Source organism: Mytilus edulis, chromosome 4, assembly GCF_963676685.1.
Source record: "Mytilus edulis chromosome 4, xbMytEdul2.2, whole genome shotgun sequence".
Lineage (NCBI taxonomy): Eukaryota > Metazoa > Mollusca > Bivalvia > Mytilida > Mytilidae > Mytilus > Mytilus edulis.
In genome coordinates, this window is record NC_092347.1 from 51,609,592 (window position 1) to 51,637,443 (window position 27,852).

Here is a 27,852-nt window from a genome sequence, read left to right on the forward strand (position 1 = left end):
TTGTATGCTTTACTTTTATTACTATTACTATATCAGAAATTCTCAAAAATATAAATCATACATGTTAATCACTTCTCTTTCTGAATTATAAGTTGGTAAATAGCTACCTCAAAAGTTGTCAATGGGCTTTACATCGCTTTATAAGTTGATGAACGAACAAGACTTAAAATGAGATTAATACACTCCCCCCTCCCAGTATGCAAAAAGACTTGAACCACGTCACAGAAGTCAGGAAGTTCAAAAATAAATAAAATTATTAATAATTTCCCATTGTCTTCTTAATTAGTGTTCATATCCAGATAAAACTTTGTGAATATGTTTTTTTTTTATGGTATTATGAACATAGTAAGATGATTAGTAAAGAATCGTGAATTTTCCCTTTAAGTCTTTCTATACCTAAATACAAAATATAACCTACAAAATAAAAAAAAACATAAAAGGGAAGTTATTTATGAAAGAGGAAGCATAACAAATCAATGGTAAAACATATATGTTACATTATAAAAATTTTAATCACAACATTTTTCGAGATGTTCTCTAGTTTCCTGATCATGACCTAGTTCGAAACTGTGATCACACCTTGGACAATGAGTTAAATTGATATCTTCTACTTTCCTCATAGCAATTTCAAGCGCTAATTCAGTGTCACTGTCCACAGAGTTGAAGTCATTTAAATCAGGAACAGTATCTAATAAATTATCTGGGTCTGTATCCGGTTTTTCAACTTTTAATTTTGTGGCTAGATTAGTTCCTTCCTTGTTCGTTTTGTCTTGTTTTGACGTGTGGGCAGAATCAGTTTGTATTGCATCAACAACATTGAACATATCATAAACATTTTCTTCCCTTCTTCTCATTGGACCTCTAGCTGCTAGCTGAGACTGAAATTAAATGTACAAAATTTAAATGAAACCCAATTTATTGCTTCACTGAGCACAATGGTCCAACCCTGAACAATTTGGGCAAAAATTGACACAATATTCACGCTTGATACAGGTCTAAATTTGGATTGTAATAAAATATTTGACACATAATAGGTTTCTGACACAGAATAACTGTAGTAAAAAGAATAGAAATGGTTAAATGATTTGAATTTATATTTCTTTTTTTTTTGCTTTTGTGCAATACACTATGCTGTTGCAAATTGAACCCCCCAAAAAAAATTATTTGAAGAAATTTTCTTTTTTATTTCTGAAATCTAAAATGAGAAAAAAATCAATCACAACCTTCCTTTTGTGGTTATAAACTTTGTGTTAAAATTTCAAAGATTTCTATTCACTTATACTAAAGTTATTGTCCAGAAACAAACTGTCTTCGCATGATGACGACATGATACCAATATACAACTGAAAATTTTTTAGCGGTCGTATTATAAAATGACAAAAACCATTTGAACTAAAAAAAACAGGCGCTCCGCAGGGCGCAGCTTTATACGACGGCAGAAGTCGAACCCCTTGCTTTTCCACTTTTTTGTCCCTAATTCAGAAACATTTTGAGCCATAACCCCCAAAAGTCAATACTAACCATCCCTTCATGGTATGGAAACTTGTGGTTTAATTTCAGAGAGATTCATACACTTAAACATAAGTTATTGTTAGAAAACTACAAAAATGATTATTTTGGGGCCCCTTTTTTGCCCCTAATTCCTAAACTATTGGCACCATAACCCCCAAAATCCATCCCAACCTTCTTTTAGTGGTATTGAACCTTTTGATAAAAAGTTATATAGAAATCCATACACTTAAATACAAGTTATTGACTGTAAACTAGGAAAATGCTTCTTTTTGGCCCCTTATTCCTACGTATTTGGGAAAATTAACCCCAAACTGAATCCCAACCTTCCCTGTGTTATATGGAACCTTATGGTACAATGTCAGAAAGATCCATACAGTTACACACAAGTTATTGTCAGGAAACTAGAACCAGATGCTCCGCAGGGCACAGCTTTATACGACCGCAGAGTTCGAACCCTGAACCGTTGGGGCAAGTATGAACAACACATTTAAGCTTGATACAGCTCTAAATTTCCATTGTGATTAAATGATTGACACAACATAGGTTTCTGACACAGAATGAATGTGGTCTAAGAACTTAAACTTAAAAACTTAAATTTTTTAAATTTGAGACATTTACCTATTATGGTCCAATATCCAAAATCTAAATACATGGTTAGATACAGTATATCAAAGAACCCTAAAAATTCAATTTTTGATGAAATCATATAAAGTTCAATTTTGGACCCTTTAGACCTCAATGTGAACCAATTTGATAACCAGGCCCAATTATAAAAAATCATATAAAAATGCTTTTTTTTGGCCCCTTTTTGGCCCTTAATTCCTAGACTGTTTGCCCAATAACCCTTTAAAATAAATCCCAACCTTCTACTCATGATTGGTGTTAAATATTGGGGTTACAATTTCAAAACAACTGAAATACTAATACACAACTTTTTGTCCTGAAACCAGATAAATGCTGTTTTTGGCCCCTTTGGGACCATAACCCCCAAAATCAATCCCAAGCTTCCTTTTGAGGAAATAATTTTAAACATTGTGTTAAAATTTTATTGATTTCTTTTTACTTATTTAAATTATTATCTGGAAACCTTCTGTCCTGGACGACGCTGACGATGTAATACCAATATACGACCAATTTTTTTTTAATTTTTGCGGTCGTATAAAAATCAGGACTTTAAATAAGAGGGGGGGGCAAGGGGTTTAACTGTTATGCTGTTATGGGGTAATTCAAATCTTTGTTATCTGTTATTCTGAAAATATATTTGCTGTTAGCTGTTATTGTATTATTCCTTGTTAGCTGTTATAGGACTATTATTTTTATTGTTATCTGTTAACTGAGATTGTATTTGCTGTTTTAAAACTGTTATTGAAAATTTGAATGTTAGCATTTTGACAGCCAATATTAAGTAGAAATTGAAAAAAACTAGAGGCTCTAAAGAGCCTGTGTCGCTCACCTTGGTCTATGTGAATATTAAACAAAGGAAGCAGATGGATTCGTGACAAAATTGTGTTTTGGTGATGGTGATGTGTTTGTACATCAACAGTCTTGCTGCTTACAATTATCTCTATCTATAATGAACTTGGCCCAGTAGTTTCAGTGGAAAATGTGAATAAAAATTTACAAATTTTATGAAAATTGTTAAAAATTGACTATAAAGGACAATAACTCCTTAGGGGGTCAATTGACCATTTTAATAACCAAAATCTGCAAAATTTCCTTCAAATTACTTATTTCGGGGCAGCAACCCAACAACCGGTTGTCCGATTCATTTGAAAGTTTCAGAGCAGATAGATTTTCACTTGATGAACAATTTTACCCCATGTCAGATTTGCTCTAAATGCTTTGGTTTCAGAGATATAAGCCAAAATCTACATTTCACCCCTATGTTCTATTTTTAGCCATGGCGGTCATCCTGGTTGGTTGGCAGGGTCACACCATACATTTTTAAAACTAGATACCCCAAAGATGATTGTGGCCAAGTTTGGATTAATTTGGCCAAGGAGTTTCAGAGGAGAAGATTTTTGTAATAGATTACTAAGATTTTCGAAAAATGGTTAAAAAATTGACTATAAAGGACAATAACTCCTTAGGGGGTCAATTGACCATTTCGGTCATGTTGACTTATTTGTAAATCTTACTTTTCTGAACATTATTGCTGTTTACAGTTTATCTCTATCTATAATAATATTCAAGATAATAACCAAAAACAGCAAAATATCCTTAAAATTAACAATTCAGGGGCAGCAACCCAACAACGGATTGTCCGATTCATCTAAAAATTTCAGGGCAGATAGATCTTGACCTGATAAACAATTTGACCCTTTGTCCAGATTTGCTCTAAATGCTTTGGTTTTTGAGTTATAAGCCAAAAACAGCATTTTACCCCTATGTTCTATTTTTAGCCATGGTGGCCGGCCAATCTTGGTTGGTTGGCGGGGTCATGCCACACATTTTTTAAACTAAATACCCCAATGATGATTGTGGCCCCAAGTTTGGTTTAATTTGGCCCAGTAGTTTCAGAGGAGAAGATTTTTGTAAAAGTTCACGACGCCGGACGCCAAGTGATGAGAAAGCTCACTTGGCCCTATGGGCCAGGTGAGCTAAAAAGTAAAATCATAAAAATACTGAACTTAGAGGAAAATCAATTCGGGATGTCCATAATCACATGGCAAAATCAAATAACAAAACGCATAAAAAATGAATGGACAAGAACTGTTACAAGTGCTACTCCCCTCTTTGTATTTACATGAAAGAGAACCCTGACAGTAAAATTTTCAAAAGCTTCACATAGTGAAAGTTGAAGCTCAGAAATTGCTGCAAATAAAGACATATTTCAACAGCTTCAATTTAATTTTTCTAAAAAATATCCTTTTAAGGATCCAACAGCAGTTTCAATGTGGTACCCAAATACACCTAATCGCTATTTATTCCATTCCGGATAAGTTCTAAAATTACACAATTTTTTCATCCAGTTGAAGCTATCTGGGACCCTGTTTAAACAATTCACCATGCATGATACTTTTTAATGAAACCTGTTTAAACTACCGTAAATACTTCAAACAAAATATTTGTTTGCTTCAATTTTAATTTCGAAAAAAGTGGATCATACTATATCAAAGTTTCTTGATGATCACTTTCTAAAGTTTTTTCTCCCTCAGCTCACTACTGATGACCTCCATTTTGTGGCTGGTGACCCAAAACAGGAAGTTGTATAAATGACTGTTTTTCTCGGAATGGACTAAATAGCGATAAGGTGTATTTATTTCACATAAGATGCAGGATTGTTGTTTCATTTGGTGTCATCAAAATTTTCACTCAGGTCAATTTCTATTATGCTATCAGAATAGTCACTTGAGCCAATTTCTATTATATTATCATAATTAACTATCAAATTACATTTCCTCTGGGAATATTTGTTTTTTATAAATAAGGTTTATTATGTGGTCATTGAATAAAAATTCTATGTTGTGCGTCAATTCTATGACAAAATCTATACGAGAAAATTGCTTTTTAGAAGAAAAAAAGTGTTCTAAATATCAAATTAGTATAAGGTGGCACTGCATGGCTTCATTTTTTTGAAAAATAATTAAAAAAAACAACAAAAATTATCTATCAAATGCCCCTTATTTTCAAATATTCACACAACAGAAACTAGTGATTCTTTTCAGTTTTAATAAAAGTAGAAATTTGTACAAATTGTAATTTCAAACATGGATTTTTTTGTACAAGTTACCATTTGCATTTTTACAAATTACATTTGTACAAAGTAAAATTACAAATTATATATTTTACATTTTTTTGGGTACAAATCATAATTTGTACAAAATCAAAATAAGCTTGTACACAATATATATAAAAGGTGTTCCTGTTAAGGTTGTATATGGTTGTATGGACCTAGGCCTATTCTTATCCTAGCCATATGTTTTCCTTTTTTGTGATATTAAGAATTTTTCAAATTTGAATTTAACATATATATGGGGATATTAATGTTCCGTGTACCCCCATGCGTACATGTATATTAAATTCAAATCAATTATTAAAATATGTAAAAGGAAAGCATATGACCAAGGAAACCTGATGAGGATCATAATTAAAATGAATATATATATATGTCTCTGTTAAGGACTAGCTAGGTCCATACAACCAGTTATAATTATAATAAAATCTACTGTATTGGTCCTGGACTGGACTTATTTCAAGATTTCATTACTGTTATCTGTTATTGTCCCTTTTCAATTCCTTGTTATCTGTTTTAAGCTAAATCAATTTACTGTTTTGCTGTTATTGGAACCCCCCTTGCCCCTCTCAAAATTAGGTACAGGTTTTTCTATTCAATTTAATTCAATATTTATTGGAAAGAGCACAATAGAGGAGTGATCCAAATACAGACAATACCATATTTAAACATCATATAAATGATATGATCCATGTAACAACAAGTCACAAGTAAATTCCATGTATATCATAACATTCAAAACTTCTAGTGATACCATACACATATAAAGTATGAATTCTAAATTTTCTTAATTTTAATTTAAAACACTATCACCTATATAAGATATGTGTGTATATGCACAAACTATTATAAAGAATTATAATCAGATGAAACAGTATTGTGGTCTCTCAAATCAAGAGCTTCATCAATATACATACAATTCTTTAGAAGTTTCGATCAAATACATGCTTTTGATGGTCCTTTTAATTCTGTTGACAGTTATGATTTTTCTACTCTCTAAACTACATTTCCACACTTCACACATTTCAAGAAAAAGCTTTCATATTTAATTAAATGGCCTTTAGAAACAATCTAATTGCAAATTTATTTGATGTTACTCGTTTAAACATGTTAAAGCTTTTTTCTCTGTAAAATCAATTCTTAAAACACTGTAAAAATGATCATTCTGATCAGAGGTGGATTTAGAGTTTTTTTTAAGGGGGCCGGGCCCCCCTTTTGTGAAAAAATTTGGTTGATTATATAGGGAATAACTGAAGCATGACTGCAGCAGGTCCCCTCTCAGGCAGTCAATGGGCCCCCTCTTATGAAAATTTCTAGATCCACCACTGCTGATTGATATAGTGGTATTGTCACTAAGTGCGTTGGAATGAACAGTGGTATAGCAAACATTGAATTCCCTCACAAAATGTTATCACACACTATAGTGTGAATCACATTATCCAAAAGCTACTCACTTCTCTATTATACTGTCCCTGAAGGTTGAAACCTCCATATGATTCAGGTGAGCTTGGGTTTCTTGGTTCGAACAAACTTTGATGAGGTAGTCGTCCATCATCTGGCCTCTACAATAAATAAAAGTCACTATTTAAAGCATTCATCTGTTAACTTATTTCTTGATAGTGTTAATTTATTTATTGAACCTTTTGTAAAAATTTATAGAGATCCATTTACTTAAACTAAAGTTATTGTCTGGAAACTAAATGCATCTTCGGACGACGACGCAGACAAAATGATAGCATTATTTGACGCAAAAAAAATTCTCTGAGTTATAAAAAATACTTCTATAGAAATAAATAATATACGACCAAAACATTTTTCAATTTTTGCGGTCATATAAAAATGTGGTACGATTGCCAATGAGACAACTATCAACCACATACCAAATGAAGTAGAATTTTAAAAATTATTTGTGACTGTATGGAATTCAACAATGAGCAAAACCCATACCACATAGTACTGTAATTGGATAAAACATTTGTTTTTTTATTTTCATTTGAAGATTTCTTGCTTTTGCACAATACTGTGCAATTGAAGAGTTTTTGCTGCTATTGCGCAATACTGTTCAATTGAAGATTTTTTGCTATTGCACATTACTGTGCATTTGAAGATTTCTTGCTATTGTGCAATACTGTGCAATTGATGATTTCTTGCTATTGTGCAATACTGTGACTGTAATTGAAAATTTCTTGCTATTGTGCACTACTGTGACTGTAATTGAAGAGGTTTTGCTATTGTGCGATACTTTGCAATTGAAGATTTCTTGCTATTGCCCAACACTGTGTAATTGAAAATTTCTTGCTACTGGTATCGCAAAATACTATGCAATTGAAGATTTCTTGCTACGTGTATTACACAATACTGTGTAATTGAAGATTTCTTGCTATTGCTAAATACTGTGCAATTTCAGATTGCTTGCAATATTTAAGGATGTATTCTTCTGACTTTTCATTCTCATTCAGTCTTGTTAAAATCTCGTTCTTGAATTATTTTCAAAACATGTGATACAAGTGGAAAATATGAATGCATTTTAAAAATATTATAATCAAACCTAACTCTGTGAAATAATTGTGTATTTACAATGTATGGTTTTTGAGTAATCCAGTTTTCAAATTATACGACCAATCAAGTCAGTTTTTTTAGCCAAAATTTGAGAAAATGGATTAGGGATACAAGAAATGATTTTACAAGAATCATGTACATCCCATATCATTTTGGTCTTTTCAAATTTCTTAGATATGTATTTTTTCAATAATTTATAACAAAAAAGTTGAAATAATATGCATTTTATTCTTAAAATTGAGAAAAATCACAAAAATACAAAATTGACAACATGGTAAATTTTACACAAAAAAGCAGATCTATAGTTTTTTTAAGTAAAATTTATTCAGATTGGTCCATTCCATCTTTATAGAAAGTATGAAAAAAAGTTTAATTGTGGAACTGTGATTTTTTTCACGATAAAAGCCCCAAAATAGGTAAAAAACGTTGAAAATGGGAAAATCATCAAAATTGAGCATTTTCAAAGGGTCGTAGCAAAAAAAGAAGTGCACCACCATATGATTTTTTCTTCACCAATTTTTGTGTTACAGTCTTATAAACCCAAAAATCAGGTTAAGCAAAAACGTTTAATTCTAGAAATTTTTGGCTCCTCAGAGGTGTACATCCTTCAGCAATACTGTGCAAATTTATGAATTAAACTATTAGTAAACAGTATTCATATTATTTTTTTTAATTTAAACACAAGCTTGCTATATCATCTATATTTTTGTTTTCAAACAAAATCTATTAAATAAGAATAAAAAATGTACCATTCTTTTATACTGAGAGACTTCAGCTTCCAGTTCAGCCACTCTATTTTGTGCCTTCTCTCGATCTTTTCTTTCTGATTCAAAATCTTCAGTACAGATTTGAATTTGAGCCTTCAATGCACTTATTGTCTCTACATCACTACGTAAGTGGCCATCATCATGTCCTAAATTACCACATTCAACATCATTTTGAAGCCTCATAAGTTCAGATGACTTTTCTATGAGTTGTTGATTTCTTTCATCTAGTTCTTCTTGGCACTGAAATATTGTCAAAGATTTTTTTGTAATAATGTAATAAATGACTCTTAACTATGAAAAAATATAAATGATATCTCCATGAAATCTCAATTTTTTTTTTTAGATTTTATTTTCCCCCCTATTTGTATACATTGTGAATTGTGAATCTTGTTTTTGAGTCATTTTAATTTCAAAAGATGATGTATTGAATATGAAACAGGTTAAAATGTATTGCCTTCTTTACTAACCATTAATTAATATTATGTTGACAGTCCTAAATATAAATCTGATGTACAGTAGTTGTCGTTTGTTTATGTAATATATACGTGTTTCTCGTTTCTCGTTTTGTTTATATAGATTAGACCGTTGGTTTTCCCGTTTGAATGGTTTTACACTAGTAATTTTGGGGCCCTTTATAGCTTGTTGTTCAGTGTGAGCCAAGGCTCCGTGTTGAAGGCCGTACTTTAACCTATAATGGTTTACTTTTTAAATTGTTATTTGTATGGAGAGTTGTCTCATTGGCACTCACACCACATCTTCCTATATCTCTTTACTACAACTAAATGTGTATCACAACAATTTAACATGATCCAAGAAAGTAAAGTCAAGGTCAGATCAACCACACTGGAAATACATGTACATACACAAAATATGCTTTAAATATAGATGACCTATTGCACATGGAAGAAACAAACTAAACCAGGAAAATTTAACATTGATCAAGGGACCATGAAAATGAAGCCAAGGTAAGATAAACGCTGCCAGACAGACATGTACACCTTAAAATCATTACATATTTTAAATACAGTTGACCTTTTGCATTTAGTATCTAAGAAACAAACAAAACTAGGAAAACATAAGACTGACCAATAAACCATGAACATGAGGTCATGGTCAGATGATAATTGCCAGACAGACATATACACCTTACAATCATTTCAAAAATGAAACATAGTTGATATATTGCATACAGTATTAGAAAAACAGACCAAAACACACAAACTTAAATTTAACCACTGAACCATGAAAATGATGTGAAGGTCAGATGACATATACCAGCTGGACAAATACACACCTTACAATCATTTCATACACCAAATATAGGCGAAATATTGCTTATATCTGATATGGACTTAACCACAAAAACTTAACCTTGTTTACTGATCCATGAAAGGAGGTTGAGGTCAAGTGAAAACTATATGCAGATACAAGTACTTTTCAAGGTATGCACATACCAAATATAGTTATCTACCTTATTACTCATACATTTTATTTAATAAGAAAGAAATCAAGAACACTAAAAATCTTTTTTTTTCAAGTAGTCACTGAACCATGAAAATAAGGTAAAGGACAATGAACATATGACAAATGAAAACTTCATAAAATAAGGCATCTATATACAAAGTATGAAGGATTCAGGTCTTCTACCTTCTGAAATATTAAGCTTTTAAGAAGTAAATTAATGCCACGGTGACAAATTTTGCAGACTTGACAAATAAAGCCATTATCATTATTTTTATTAATGGATAGTAGATCAGCTTGCAGGGTTCAAACCAATGATCTCTTACATCAGAGTAAGTGAGATCAACATCTTTGTTACTTAGATACAGTATATCATCTTGAAATATTTTCTTTGGTATGTTTGCCTATTAAATGCCTACAAAATGAATATTATATTACTATTGCATGTATTGGGAAATTAATACTAAAATAGCATTAGTTTCAGTTAATAGAATTCAAAAGTAGCAAATGACCTTTTAGTTAAGGAATGGCACTATATGTGACTAATATTTTTTCTGTCTATGAAGGAATAACATTAAAAAAATGGTGCACACTGAATAACCAAAAAATTTGAGGTTATTTCAAATAGACAGAAACATATTACAGTCATTACTTAAATATAATATAACTTATTTCTAAATTTCATTTTTATGGAGCAAATCATAAAAAAAAGTTGATGACATGGTCACACTACAAAATTATGTCCATGAGCTAAAGCTTATAAACAAAAAAAGTTTCAGCCAATCAGAAGATGTGTTACATCTAAAATTAAATTATTAAGTAATGACAGAACTGATGCTTCCTCTGATTACCTGTTTCTTTTCACGTTCCAGTTTTTGTAGGCGCCTGCTAGCATCTTCCAAAGCAGCATTTATTGCCTGAATTCTATCAGGCTGAACATGATTTTGCTCTATTTGTTGCCAGTATCTTTCTTTTTGTGACATATATTCTTGCCATCTCTTGTTCATTTTAACTAACTGAAAATATATCATTGCACCTTATTTCAGTAAGACTCCTCCATTTAGAGTGTTGAAATTTATCAAGAGTGAGAAAAATTTATTTTCAATTTGTATGAAAATAAAACAATAAGTCAAGCGAAAAACAGCAGCCACCAGGCAGCCAGCTGATCATCCAGGCTGCTGTTCTTCACTTGTCTTATTGTTTTATTTTCAAACATTTTTTTTCTCACTTTTGAGAAATTACAATAACTTTAGTAAACTTTCATATTTTCTATGGTAATTTTTTAAATTGCATAAGTCAATGCTTTAACACTTAAGTTTGTCTTCAACATGTTCAAATCAGTATCTTGTTTACTTTTTCAAAGTATAAATGTGAATAAAATATCAGAAAGGCTGAGACTTATATTGGTAAATCACTATGAATGTAAATCTAACAAACCCAGTGACAGGGTTCCCATAGGGATTCTGAAAAGTATTCTTCTTATATGCTTTGTAACTGTAGAAAGTAAAATCATAAAAATACTGAACTCTAAGGAAAATTCAAAACGCAAATTCCTAATCAAATGGCAAAATCAAAAACTCAAACACATTAAATAAATGGATAACAAATGTCATATTCCTGACTTGATTCAGGCATTTTCTTAAGTTTAAAACATTTTAAAAAGATGGATTGAACCTCAGCATGTTTTATAGCTAGCAAAACCTCTCACTTGTATGACAGTCACATCAAATTCAATTACACTGACAACACTGCGTGAACAAAACAAACACACATAATAGGTAAAAATGTCAAAAATACAGCAGCCATTTAAACACTGTGCTAAAATCAAAACCACAAAAAAAAAAAACAAAAAAAAACATGTAAGTGAGAAAATGTTACTTAAATAATGTTAACAGATGGTAGATAAAAGCCCAACATTTGATGAAAAGTTAATGGCAAATGCAAGGTCTGATGATCTAAATGTTGGAGTCTTTTACATCTTTATTTATATGCCATTTGTATATAGATTAGACCATTGGTTTTCCTGTTTGAATGGTTTTACACTAGTAATTTTTTAGGCCCTTTATATCTTGCTGTTCCGTGTGTGCTAAGGCTCAGTGTTAAAGGCCGTACATTGACCTATAATGGTGTACTTTTATAAATTGTTACTAGGATGAAGAGTTGTCTCATTGGCACTCATACCACATCTTCCTATATCTATCAGTTAAATAACATGACTTATTATTTTCCAAAAGAAGTAATGAAATTGTATTCTCAGAATTATCTATTACATGTTCTTTGGATATATTCAAAAATTGTCTTCTAAGACAGGCTACAACAAACATGACAAAGTCATATTGATATAAACCATTGTTATTGTTGTTTAAATGAAACCATGTTAACTCACCTCACTTAATTTGTCTTTCAAACTAGCATTCTCCTCCTGTAACTTTTCTACATCTGTTTGACTTGAGGAGATACCTCCCTGTAATAAACACAATGAGTTATCTCCCTTTATGATAAGTTAAATAGACATGATGAGTTATCTCCTTGTAATAAACACAATGAGTTACCTTCCTTTATGACAAGTTAAATAGACCTGATGAATTATCTCCCAGTAATAAACACAATGAGTTACCTCCCTTTATGATGAGTTATCTCCCTGTATAAGTGTAAGAACCACAGTGATTTATCTCCCTGAATAAAAAGTGAATAATTATTGATTATGATTGACTGTCAGATTGCTGTTATCTTAATATCAACGGGCAAATATGTCATGTACATTCAGGATTGAATTAAATTATATTGTTATTGGTGTATATAGAATATTTGACTTTTGATAATATAAATTATTTGTGTCCTTAAAGGCAATTTTTAATTCATATGATGTATGTCTATTAGCAACAGAATGAGATAAGTACAACATCAATTATTTTTTTTATCATTTTTGAAATTTGATTTAAATTAATTAGGTTGATGCAAACCAAATTTTAAAGGCAGTTAGAAATATCAATTCTGATGAATTGAGCATAACTGTTTATTTAAATAATTTTTAAAATTTTCCCCAGGCTATTTAGTGCTGCGGTATTCAGCCCTATCATATTTCAGCACTGTGTTATTAGGCAGACCGCAGCAATTTTCAATCAAATTTCAGAGCTATTGTTTTTAATTTTCAAACTTCCAGTATTATTCAGTACAATTGCGAATATGTGATTGACTGGTTCAATTGTCTGAAATATCATTTATTCACCCAATGAAGTCATGTCTTTAAAATTGCTGTGTTAACATCTAGAGATATTGTTGCTCATCCTGGTAAAATAGTCTTATCTTTTGCCACCATATCACATTCCTTATTCTTAAACCAATACCCTCAGTTCATGAAGCAAATGCAAAATTGTAAAGATCAAAGAGAAATAAAGTGCTTCTCTGAGTGCAGCTGGATAGGACCACAGATGTCCAACCCTGAAAGTTTGGGTCCAAAATCGACCCAATATTCACGCTTGATCATGTTGATACAGGTCTGAATTTGGATTGTAATTAAATATTTGACACATAAAAGGTTTTCGACACAGAATAACTGTAGTCAAAGAACTTAAAATTGGTTATATGATTTCAATTAATATTAAATTTTTGTTTTTGTGCAATACACTAAGATGTTGCTTATTGACCCATCCCTCCCCCCCCCCCCCAAAAAAAAAAGTCATGGCTAAAATTAATATTAATTATTAGTAACTTCTAAAAATAAATTGACAGCTTATCACCATGATCACCAAGACAATACACCATTTCTTAATAGACTTTTTACAAGCAGTGTAAGGACTGTAGTGTAAGGGAGGTAATCAAACATATAAAACATTATCCTTCAAATGGGATTGGCTTACACTGCTTTAAAATTGTCTTAATTATCATTTTACCAGAAAAAGCCATGTTTTTTTCCCTTTTTTGTCCCTCATTCCTATCTGGTTAGATCCATAACGCCCAAAAGTCAATCCTTACCATCCCTTTGATGTATGGAAACTTGTGGTATAATTTCAGAGAGATTCATACACTTAAACACAAGTTATTGTCTGGAAACTACAAAAAAGCTTAAATGGGACCCTTTTTTTTTACCCCTAATTCCTAAACTGTTGGGACTATAACCTTAGTTAATCCCAACATTCCTTTTGTGGTTATAAATCTTGTGTTAAAATTTCATAGATTTCAATTTACTAATACTATAAAAGTTATTATAAATCCAGAAACCATCTGTCTTCGGATGACACTGACGCCGACAACATCGTGATACCAATGTACTACCACAAAAATTTTGTGGTTGTATAAAAACAATAGATTACAGTTCCTAAGGGGGGACACGCTGACTGACCTATAATCAACCAAATTTTTCCCACAAAAGGGGGGGGGGGGGGGGGCCAGGGCCCCCCTGGATCCACCTATGGTTTAAAGGAAAATGCCCAAAATAGGCAATAAAATGAGTGAGTCTCACAGTTAATGTGTGACACTTGGCAGCCATGCACCCTTACAGAATTTGTTCAGCATACTTACATGAACTTTACTTTTTTCACTAAGTTCCAGTTTGACTGCCAGCTTTTGACAATGAACTGCTACATCATGTAACTGTTGCTTTAGTGTATTTGTTTCTTCTGCAAGCGATGAACACAAAATGTCTCTAGTTTCACACTCATTCTTCATTGAACTGATTTTGTCCTGTAACTTTTTTATTTCCAAGAGTTTTTCATCATCACTTGATTTCATTAGTTTTCCTGTACTTTGTAATTTTTCAGAAAGTCCTACAATGGTATGTCTCAAGTCCTTAATCTCTATGTTTTTATTTTCAATGAGCTGCAATTAAACAAATAGAAATAAAAGTATTATTACTAGTATTTGTAAATTTTCAAGTGCAAAGTTCTGGATGATGAATCCTATTTCTTTCTAAATTTTGTTAAATAAATGATTATTTAAGACATGTCTTTTTCAATGATTTAAATACTCAATACAAAGATTTTTCTGATAGTTAAATGAAATATATATACCATATCGAACCACTAGTCAGCAAGTGATCTTTAGGCACCTTAATTAAACAGTCTATGGAATTGAGGACAGGGGGCACTTGAGGTCAGTTGTTGTGTTTAATGTTTTGGTTCATTTTAATTTTTTATGTAAATTTCAATGTCATCATTATATTGTTGTTATTACACTGTAATTGTCATGCCTTTGGCCCTTTTATGGGTGTAATTTGTGCTTTAATAAACATTTTTAATTAAGGATAAAAATTGCATTATATTCATGTTATTCAAAGTTTATAATTTTATTTTTGTAGAATATTAATAAATCTAGTTTTTTTCAATTACAATATGTATATACCTAAATAAATATTCATGAAATCATGTACAATCATAGATATCTAATAACCTTATACATGTCATAATTATGTCATTATATGTCACATGTGTCAGTTATTAGATATTTCTAATGATACATTTATGAATTTATAGAAGAGTATATATATATATATCTCTCACTGTTTAAAGGGAATGTACCACTTTTTTTTATATATTTTTTTTTTATAATAGCATCTTCTCTTGTTTCATTTTTGTCTTCCTGAACTGGTGGTTGGAAAGTATGATGAGGGGCCTGATGTGTGTGTGTGTGTGGGGGGGGATATCATGTATCATGAAAATATATAAAAAAAAAATCTGTAGAAAAATGGATCACGATAGCGAAAATGCGCCGATCACGAAGAACGGAAATAAACCATCAGGCCCATTTATGATGTTTGGAAAGATTTAGTTTCATGCAAATACTACCTCAAAGTATTTAGAATGGAATATTGAATGTCTTGGGCCTTAAAAATCCAAACTCTAGAATTTCCTCTTTTTTAATTGGATGTAATAAATTAGGGATTTTTTTTCTGTATCAGAAAGCCTTCCTTTTAAATCATAGAAGCACCGAAAACCGAACCTGAGAGAAAACCCCTAGACCAGGAAATACCTTTTATGCTTATTCATTGGTGTCCTCATTAGCCAATCAAATAAAAGATACTAACCTGTTGAAGTTCATTTATTTCTTCCGGATCTGTAGAAGCCCCTTGCAAAAGAGAACGCAGTCTTTTATTTTCTCGAGCCAAATTGTCCAAAACTTGTTTAGATGAGCCTGGAATAAAAACGTCTCCTTCCCCCAAGGTCATTCCGTCTGAAATTCCATTCATAGATAACCGCGACTGCAAATTTCTCACAACTGTTTCAAGAGCGATATTCTTTTTCTGATAAGCGGCATTTTCTTCTCTGGATTCATGCAACAATCTGGATACAGTTTCTACTCCTTCTCTCCGTATTTTCTGTGCTTGAATCTCTTGTTTATATTTTTGAATCATAAGTTTCATATGCTCCACTTTTTCTTTGTAAGAATCCCGTTCTTGTTCAACACTAAGCGTCATAAGTGACGATTCTGGCGACGAAGATTTTTGGCTCATTGTGATTGCTGATAAATAAAGATAAAAAAAAATCAATTTGAAATAATAACCTTAATCCTCAAAACTGACAAAAGTCGTTTCATAATAACAACACATTCATAAACAAATTATTCAACACTGACTGTCGATACCAACTTTTTAAGTTACGGTCTTCGTAAATTTCCGCTTTCCACTAAATTTCAGAATAGCACGCAGTTTCTCTTCTAATTATACTTCTTTAATCACATGTAAACACGTATTAACACACGAAAATGTATGAACAACTGCACACTCATTTTCTCAATGTCCTCAATCCTTTAATTAGAACACGGGAATTCCCCTTGACTATCCAATAGTCTATTTCTAAATGAATGATTGGCGTATAGTATATTTCAGAAAATAGGACAAACACGGGAATTTACAGAAATTTTACTGGCGACAACAAAACTTACGTACAGGATGAAAATAAGAAAATTACGATTGTTGAAATTTGGGGAATGCAAAATATTCGAGTGCAAAAATATAATGATTGACATCAAGGATTTGTATAGTAAGATTTACTATACAAATCCTTGTTGACCGTGGCACTGATGGGACAATGCCCTCGGGGGGGCCACTTCAAACTTTTTTTGGTAGGGGTGAGCAGCTGAGACATCAAGTACCCCACCCTTTTCATATATTTTGTTTATCAAAAATATATACCTTGTCATATATTAATGAACAAAAAACAGACCTATAGATATATTTGGATATTTTTCATCTTTTTATGCCAATTTTCTTAGGACGAATCATTGTGACAGGTGTCACCGTGTGGGTGGACTGGATGAGGGGTTCTTCATATTCTTTAGACACTGGCTACGGTTACATGGAAATGTAACAATAATAAAATAATTATTTGGGGTACGGATCCGATTAATTACGAATGTAACAATAATATTTGTGTCTGCGGTTACACGGGTGTCATTCGGTTTATCGAGATAAATGGTCGTGAAAGAATATCTAACGGCGGTCAAGTATTGAGAGACGATCGTGAAAGTTCTGGTAACGGATCGTGAAAGACATTTAATCGAGAAGACATATGAAAGGTCAATACATATTTTAATTTAATAAATTACACAGACAAATTTACGACAAAATAAAACTGTCTGTCAAAATGGTTCAACATTATGATCAGTATGTGAGAATATCCAGTTTTAAAAGTACATAGTTATTACAAAACAACAAAAGGCAGATTGCTTCTCGACATTTCAATGACATAAAAAATGTAAACAAACATGATTTTTTCACAAATTTGACTAGAAAAACTACTTTAATACGAATAAGGATATTCTATTCGAATTAATCAAATGGTTCTTAAAGTTATTTTGTATAAACCTAATCTGAAACTTGGTAAATAAAGAACTATTTACACAAAATTGATTTTTCGGATCGTGAAAGATCACGTACCGCATTTTTCAAGATCTTGAAAAGGATCGTGAAAGATCTGATGCTACGAAGACGTTCAAATTAGTCTTCAATTATATCATAATTAATATTTGTTATTGGTATTGAGAAAAGCTATATAGGTCAACATCCTCAATAGGTTTAAGCATTTTAAAGTATTAATATTTTCAAAAATTGAAATGTAAAATAGTTGGATGATTGTAGGATAACGCTTTTTATTGTCATTTGAAGTACTCACTTATCACGAGTTATAGGATACCCACATTTTGTATATTAGATCCTATAAACTACATGTCCAGTGGCTGATCCAGGGGGGGGGGGGGGGGGGGTCGTAGAGGGCGTACCTTTGCTTGGACTGTTTGTCATGTGATTCGCTATGGTTGAGTTGACCAGTGCGTCCCTCAGTCATTTTGAAATTCAAATTACAGTAACACATTGCTTAGGCTGAGAATGACAACCATGGTACCTTCAAAGCAAAACAGGATTGAGCCAAAACGTATAGTAGTGACTTCTATTTCATAATTCAGTCAAACAGAAAATTATACTCTATTACACTGTCATGAAAAAAAAAATCCACAGCAATATTATTTACCTACGAAAACATGTTTTACCCCAAACGCCCCAGTCTATTTTAGAATAACACGATAGCCGAATAATGATCCCCAGTCAGTATCAGCTCTATAGATAGATGTAAAGTCTAAGGTACGAACCATTTGATTTGAGGAGGCAGTCTAAGGTATCTGAGAAAAATAATCTGACTCCGATTTTTGCATTAAATTTTTAAAACTTTTTTGCTATTAGAAACGAAAATTTCCCACAGAATTATTTAGCATTAAATGAACATGATGAATAAAAAAAACAGGCGTATTTTTATTTTAGGTCGGGGGTTTGCATGTCTGACCGGAATGTCTGTTTCGCCGAACTGATATATTGAATACTTTTTTCAAGACAAGACTGCAACCTGACTGCTGAGAGTGGCTTTTATGTCTCCATTTGTCGACGGTCATTCATAAATTCGTCGTCATTTCAGACTCATTCGTAGCCTTTGGTTGATTTTGGAACCCCTCACCTCCCTTGATTTTATTGAGTGAAATATATCAACCAAACATTTAGATAAAAATTGGTTGTTTGACTTTTTTAACTCGTGTCGGTCGTATTGTAAATTTCATCGAATAGCCCGGCGTATTTCTTGTTTACAACAAGAAATCTGTGAGGTTATGCTTACTTAACATACAACAAACGAGAATTTTCCATGTCTATTTTTTACTGACAATGCAAGTCCCACATCAAATATATCAGTACATAGCTTTGGATCCATATTATCATTTTATTATAGACAATCAATAGGGAGAATACAGCATAAAAATGTCCAACCCTCACACTTTACAGCAACTATAGAATATACATGCCCCACGTCAGAAACCGTTTAAAAAGTGCATTTTACACCTCTTTTTTTTATAGTCCAAAAAAGGTCCAACAAATCCCCTTTCTAAATTCCTGGATCCGTCCCTGATGTCCGTCATACAGGATTCACCTGACCCCGAATTTGCCTCATTTCATGGATGAAGATTCAGTCCGTATCGCGGATTCGTTAAGCTTTAGGATAAATGTCTGTTGTTATGATTGTAAGGTGTACAATTTCGACTTCTGCAAGGTTTCATATAACATCGAGCTCATTATCATGCATCATTCGGCAATGTTCGTTTTATGTTGTTAAGCCTTTTGGATATATACCTGTTTGCTATAGCGCCATGGTATTTCGTGTATGGTGTACATGTCTGTCTGAATGTTCCATATATGACCATGATGACGTCAATTGTATTTGATATATTGAATGATAGTAAGATGTCTATGTCTGGCTGTCGGTCAGGGTTCATATACTTTTGACCTTATGTTCCGAATCAATTGGCCAAGCATAACTTTTACATTTGTCATTTTCTAAGGCATCGTAAGGATCGGAACACATATATTTGGTCTACGGGATATTTGTAGAGATCTGTATGTCATGGTTCATCTGTTCTTGCACTCTTTTTATGAACCATTTACAATCCTAATTTAAAAAAAAGAAGATGTAGTATGATTGCCAAAGAGACTACTATCCACAAGAGACCAAAATGACACAGACATTAACAACTATAGGTCACCGTACGGCCTTCAACAATGAGCAAAGCCCATACCGCATAGTCAGCTATAAAAGGCCCCGATATGACTATGTAAAACAATTCAAACGAGAATACTAACGGCCTTATTTGTCTAAAAAAAATGAACGAAAAACAAATATGTAACACATAAACAAACGACAACCACTGAATTACAGGCTCCTGACTTTGGACAGGCACATACATGTATATAAATAATGTGGCGGGGTTAAACATGTTGGCGGGGTTAAACATGTTAGCGGGATCCCAACCCACCCCCTAATCTGAGACAGTGGTATAACAGTACAACATAAGAACGAACTATAAAAATCAATTGAAAAGGCTTAACTCATCAGATGGACAAAAATACATTAAGCACATTAAGCGCATTTGACATTTCTATTAAAACCCTTGATATTATAGACGTTCAAAAAAATTACTATCATAACTAAAGCAGACGAGATTTACTCAAATTACTCATGAAAGATGCTGTTTTGCTGAAAGTTTTTGTTTGATGGATATCATTTTGGTTAAAACGTTGCATATCCATATTATTGGCTACATAGTGTCGGTCTGCCTGAATTGCACTTGACCGATTCTCAGAGCTTAATCTTTCAAACTTATTTAGACACGTTTTTAGTTGTTTTGTTTTTTAACTTTCGAGGTAAAGTGTTGAATAGAAAAAAATAATAGCTTTAATTTTCTTCCTTATCAAAATAGTAACAGGCTTCAACCAGTTGCAGGTTTATCAAATGGTAAAAAAAATACTGATTTCTGATTACTAGTAATAAGTCTGGTCACGCATTATCTTTCACGATCAAAATAATGCGTTGCCTGATCTTTCACGATCAAGTTTGATGGATATTCAACAAATTCAAGGTTTTCATATACAAATTAATGCTTTTAAGGGAATAACATACCTTAATTTTGCTGTACTATCATATACACCAAAGATTAAATTTCAAATACTGTGGATTCATTATTATTCGTTGGATATCAATTTTCGTGGTATTCGTGGGAACAGGTAAACCACGAAATTAAATGTTCAACGAATATCACATTTTCTATAGGCTAGTAAGCAGATTTCTGCAAAACCACGAAATCAAATATCCACGAACATGCCACTTTTCCTTAATCCACGATAATTGGTACCCACGAAAATAAATGAATCCACAGTATATCACGATAAACTGAAATATGACCATTATAGGTACAAAAAGCGTGTTATTTGTAATTAATTTCATAGACATGCATTGCGCCTTTTGTGTTTTTTCATAAAGTACTGCATATATTCTTTATCTTATTTCACAGTTATGTTGAGGAAGTTAAACCATTTTGACAGACATATTTTTTTGTTCGGATTCGTTCCGCGTTTTGAAAATTAAGCGATTTTTTCAAAGATTCTGACCTAAAATTTTCATTAAATGTCTTTCACGATCCGTTACCAGAACTTTCACGATCGTCTCTCAATACTTGACCGCCGTTAGATATTCTTTCACGACCATTTCTCTCGATAAACCGAATGACACCCGTGGGTTACAGTGAGTTTTTGTTGCATTACTGCACTTCAACGTACGGTAGATTAATTAAGCTTAAACTAGCCTTCCCTAGTTTTGTTGCTTATTTTTTTCGCCAATTAAGAACAACGATTAACGAATGAATGTTGGCAACTGTTAGTATTAATTGCATTCAAATTGACTTTTAAGTTTTATAAGTTTTTCAGCTATGCTAAGTTGGATATTGAAATCGGAGCGAGGTGAACATAAAATCATATAATAATCCACAATAGTCATTCGATAGTGCAGAATGGAATTGTACAGTATGCAATACTGACGTTCACATTGCTGCATCACTCTTTTGTAAAGGCTGCTTAGAGTGGTTTCACCAAAATAAGTCGGACTAAAACATGCATCAAAAAACTGATACATATTATTAGTCCCAGCGTACATTGAAGTGTATTCATGTAAAAATAACGCAATTAATGAAACCGTAGACTCAATTACTATTGTTAAATTCGTAATTAATCGGTTCCTTACCCAGCCCTGCATTCCGGCAAATAGTCTTCAATGTAACAATAATTATTTTATTATTGTTACATTTCCATGTAACCGTAGCCAGTGCCTATTCTGTATTATCTTGGGTATATTTTTCTACATTTTCTTTATATTTTTGCTTTTTTTCTTGAATATTTACATTTCAAAATCCATTATGATTCTTATTTTTTATTCCATCCAGACACAGGCACTCGTCTCAGAATTTGTTTTATATATAAATGTATATTGGGGTGGGGATCTGAGACGAGTGCCTGTGCATCCAGACCGTCATTCCACAGGCACTCGTCTCAGAACAAAAAATCATATTAATGTTTACTCCATTTTCTTTGCAGTGAATCAACCAACAGTGTAATTTAAACAATTTCTCTTATCTTGAGATGATTTACACGAAAATAAAAAATGTTTTTCATCATCAACTTCATTTGAGGTGCACCTGAGACATATTCTGTCTTGTCGGTGAGTACCATGATAGCGACCTTGTTCAATTCTTAGTCTTTGTGAGAAGCCGTGAAATACGCAATCGAGTGAAATTTCTCCTCTGCCCATATGATTGTAACAAAGTAGATATCCGGTTTTCAAGACCAAAATGAGTCTTAAAAGTGCTATATCTCCAAAGCTTCCCATCAACACAATTGTGCATTTAGTTTCTCCACTGTAATTCATAGTGCTTATACAAAAGCTTTTTAATAAAAATTTTGAATCTAAAGTTGTTTGCAAAGGCTAGACTGTCAACCACATTATTTTTTTTTTGCAAATAGTTAAAGGATCCATACCCAGATGGAATTTTCGATTCAAATAATAGCTTTGACTCTAAATATGCATCTTTTAGTAATGGAACGGACGAAGCCAAATTTTCAAGCCGGTCCCAGTATCTGATCATAGTTTTTGGTAATATCAAAGTGTAAAGGAAATCTCCTAAGTTCTAGTAATAGTTTACAAAATTTCATTTTTGTTATTTATGTTTTGTTGTCATTTTGTTTATTTTCTTTGGTTACATCTTCTGACATCAGACTCGGACTTCTCTTGAACTGAATTTTAATGTACGTATTGTTATGCGTTTACTTTTCTACATTGGCTAGAGGTATAGGGGAGGGTTGAGATCTCATAAACATGTTTAACCCCGCCGCTTTTTTGCGCCTGTCCCAAGTTAGGAGCCTCTGGCCTTTGTTAGTCTTGTGTTATTTTTAATTTTAGTTTCTTTTGTACAATTTGGAGTTCATTATGGCGTTCATTATCACTGAACTAGTATACATTTGTTTGAGGCCAGCTGAAGGACGCCTCCGGGTGCGGAAATTTCTCGCTGAATTGAAGACCTGTTTGTGACCTGCTGTTGTCTTTTCTATTGTCGGGTTGTTGTCTGTTTGACACATTCCCTATTTCCATTCTCAATTTTATTTCCTGACGAAAAAAAATCATTGCTTGTTTGTCCTTTATATAAATGGGGATATGTACGATGCTTTGACAATTCTGATACGTGGTATCATCTACGATGTGAAGAGCTGGAATAGACAGACTTTGAGATGTTCCTCACAGACAAAAATGTGAATTATTCATGCAAACGGGGACCGTGTTTTCCCATGACCAGTCAGATGAATACACATATACATCAGCATTATTAATATTGACAACAAGAGATGAGATGTGTAATATATTATATGAATAATAGAATAGAACTAATAAAGCTTATGGAGTTTTAATATTTCATTATTCTACATCTACATTTTTGAAAAGCATGTCTTTTGATGTCTTACATTTTATCAATATTTAGCATAAACTGTGATCCATTATTATCTGTCTTTCGAAATAGTATTCATATTCTATTGTTAAAATTGAAACATGCATACTTGTTTTTGTGCTTTATAACAAATTTCTATAATAATCTGATTTTGCAAAATACTTGTTTGAAATTTAAAAAAAAATCAATGTGCATAACTTATTTCATCGACACAAAGTTGTCTCATGCATGCCAATAAAATATCTATATATTTTCCATGGATGCCTTTTCTTTTCCCTAGGCTCTGTTTTTTCTTCCGTCCCCGGGCGCTTTTTTCCCCCGGGCGCTTTTTTTCCCCGGGCGTTTTTTCTTCACCCGGGTGCTCCCGGGCGCTTTTAAGTAGGACCCCCATTTCTGTCTGTCCTTGGCCATCTTTTCTACTGTTCCCCATGTTTTGTTCATGGTCTTCAGTTCTCCTTCTACAGTACGTCCCCATGTGTTTTTTGGTCTTCCTCGCTTACGCCTCCCTTCTGGAGTCCAATGTAATGATGTTCTAGTGATGGAATTACTATCTCTTCTAATCACATGCCCAATCCATTTCTAACGCCTGCTCACTAATATTGTACCCATGCTATCTAATTAACATTTAAAGATGACAAAGCAGTTTCAGAGAATCACATCCTACTACTTATTCATTAAAGCTCTTTCTTTTTTCAAGAATGTTTAGCTTTTCCTCTAAAAATTGCAGTCGCTCTTTAAACTCATCTTTTGGTCTGGTCAAATTTTTAAAATGATTCAACCATCAAATGGTGCAACCGATGCACTCTTATCATCCTACTGTCATCTTTGATAACATCTGTATCAGAAGCCACTCTGACATTAAAGTCCCCACACAATAATATATTACCCTGTTTTTGGTAGGAAGCAATATCCTTTTCTAAACATGTAAGAATATCATGGTCAAGTCCTTTAGAGTATGATGACCCTTCTGGTGGGTTATACACAACACATATAAAAAGATCTTTGTCAAATCCAAAGATTTATTTTTCTAATTTCACCCACTGAAAATCTGGGATAGATGAATTTAGAATGTTCACATGTTGCTTTAGTGAGGGCATGCGTAGTATTGCAAGTCCTCCAAAATGTCTGTTGTATTTAGTTACAGGTCTACAAATAAGATGACAATGCAACGACCCTATATAAGTTATATTAGAATCATACTCCAAGTGGGTTTCAGTGAGGAACACTAGATCTAGATTTTCTATATACATGTTTCAAAAAAAGGGGGTCTTGAATCTTGTTGTTTTATCTTTTTTTTTAGACCACCCACGTTCCAGAAGCCCATTTTAATGGAAGATAAATCATCACATGTAATTTTATAAAATAAAAGAGTGTCTCTAATTCTATCTTATAATTTTTTTAATAGTATATGATTGAACAACTTGTTTTAATGATTTTAGATTTTAATAAAAGAAATCTGAATATATGAGATATTGGCTATCCTAACTCAATATCTTTATAATACAAAATTTGAGGGTTTTAGCTACATGTGATTGTGATATGAGAGTAATAATACTGTAAATATTTGTTACAACTGATAGAACAATGTTTCATCATAAACACAGACATATATGTAGGACTCTAAAGTGCGATGGTCACGCTAAAGTGCGATGGTCTACGATGGTGTCTCACGCTAGAGTGCGACGGTTGTTTTTTGCTAATGCGCGATTGTTTATCATGCAATGGACCATAGGTTATGGGATTAAAGTGCATGGATTAAAAAAAAAATAGTCTTTTTTTTTGGCAAAAGCTAGTATACATATCCTTAGGTATAACATATGTGATAGGCTTGGTTATAATTTACCGACAAACTTCAGTGATTGTTTAAAAATTTAAAAGACCAACCACGTAATAATTACAAAAAAAAAAGTCATTTCGGTGTCACAAAATACTGTATGTCCTGTTAAATGAATTTTTCAACAATTTGGGTGCATTGATATTGTGATAATTTGTGTAGCTTGCCGTACACACAGTCTATCACTTCTATGAACACTCCCCTTACGTCGTCACATAAGTTACAAATACTTCTATTTTACCGACGTTAAATTTCAATAAAATTGACATAATTTTAATGGGACCCTAAGTAGACTGCAACGTAAACAATGATTTTAAGTATCTGTTCGTTTCGAATAGAAGCACGATACAGGAAACAGGACACCTCTGCGTATACTATTTTGTATCTATATAGAAATGTTGTCAAAGGACTATGCTGCGCAAGACACAAGTCCTTCTTCCAGCACCCTAAAATAAACACATTTGTTTTATCCGACCAAGCCCGGTTAGGTTTGAAATTAAGTTTAGCACATTCCGGTTTAAAAGTTGATAATCAAATATTCATGATGTATCTTCCGGCATGTACATAATTATTTGGTTTGTATAAACGACTGTTAACGTCATAATCAAACTACGTTTTATCTATACTTTCGCGGACCATCGGACTTTGGCGTATGTAAGCATCGCACTTTAGCGTGATCATCGTACTTTAGCGTCCCCATCGCACTTTAAGAGTCCTACATATATAAAATACGAGTTATATGTTAAAAGCGAGACAACTCAAAAATATTTTCAAAAGTCGAACACACCTAAGTGCGATCGATAATTTTTACATTGGAATGTGATCTTTTGTTCTATAAACCAATCAAATTCAAGTAACTGTCTAGACAAACAAAACTATGTTCTCATTTTGAATAAGATATTTTTATTCCAATCAAAGGGCCTATGAAAAGCAAACTTAATTTATAAAATGATTTTTATAATTGACACAATAATGTTGATATAAATCATATAGACCCTATAAATATGAATATAACCATCTCAGTTTTTAGATGTTAAACCACAGCCAGATCAGAGCTTCACAAGTTTACAACCATGTCAAGTAACAGTAAGGGAGTTACCATTTGATTTTTAAGGGGGGGGGGGGGGGGGGGGGGGGGGGGCTAGGATGAAATTTGAAAAAGACAGAACAGGAGTTTTGAGTAAAAAAAAAAGACAGGATGAGCAACTTGGCAAAAAAAGGCAGGATGACAATTTATGTAAAGTCAGGATAAACTAAGAAAATAAGGGCAGAACCGAAAAGAGTGAAAAATAAAAAGGCAAGACAGTGATTACTTTAAAAAAGTACAGGACTACATTGTCATCCTCCCCCCCCCCCCCCTAAAAATCAAATGGTAGCTCCCTAAATAGATTTTTTAACAGCTTGTGATTGTGTAAACAAACAATTTTTTAATTATTTCATTTATTTTTTTTCAGACAAGAAAACAGGCATATCTGCTGTTGGGATTTCTTTAGCAAAGAACGCCCAAGGATTGCTGAATAGAAATGAGGCTCAGAAACCAAGAAAGAAGGAAATGGAATCGTTCCTCCAGTACTACAACAAGAAACTAATATCTAATAAAGTATTATTGTGTAAAAAATATTTGTGGAATAATTGTCTTTGTTGTATGGCAAGCCGTTTTGCTATTTATTCCAACTTCAAGATATCTCAAAAACTTTATAAGATATCTCATATACTTTGTAAGATATCTTATATAATTTTCTTTATAAGGTATCCCATAAATTATAACTATATGAGATATCTTATAAACTATATAAGATATCTTAAATAAACTTTATAAGATATCTTATAAACCAGTGGCGGATCCAGAAATTTTCAAAAGTGGGGGCCCACTTACTGCTTAAGAGGGGGCCCGCTCTTGTCATGCTTCAGTGATATAATCAACCAAATATAATGTTGTGTCATTTTATATTACATGTATGCGTTTTCAATGTATTTTTTAGTTGTGTACTTGAATAGACGACTTTTAAATTCCGTGTTTTGAAGATGCAAACTTTGGCTACACCGAGGAAAAAAAATAGAAAGTAAACAATAACTTGTGAACGTTTCAAAAACCCAAGCCTAGTAAAATAACTGTTCATAATCAATGGAATTACCCATATCAGGTGGGTAATTGATAAAAATGTTGTGTAATATGTCTTTCAGGT

The 27,852-nt window shown here is 32.6% G+C and overlaps 1 protein-coding gene and 1 long non-coding RNA gene across 2 annotated transcripts; one reads left to right on the forward strand and one right to left on the reverse strand.

Moving 5' to 3' along the window:
- Positions 1-16,902, reverse strand: LOC139519931 (TNFAIP3-interacting protein 2-like). Its single transcript, XM_071312251.1, has 7 exons — positions 16,058-16,902; positions 14,557-14,853; positions 12,422-12,499; positions 10,887-11,051; positions 8,557-8,814; positions 6,703-6,810; positions 1-878 (listed from the first exon to the last, which is right to left on the reverse strand). Exons 1-7 carry the CDS (start codon positions 16,481-16,483, stop codon positions 510-512), a joined length of 1,701 nt encoding a protein of 566 aa, XP_071168352.1. The 5' UTR covers positions 16,484-16,902; the 3' UTR covers positions 1-509.
- LOC139519932 (uncharacterized) lies at positions 9,412-27,284 on the forward strand. Its single transcript, XR_011663762.1, has 2 exons — positions 9,412-9,539; positions 27,121-27,284. It is a non-coding gene; the product is annotated as an uncharacterized lncRNA (long non-coding RNA).
- Positions 27,285-27,852: the final 568 nt, after the last annotated feature.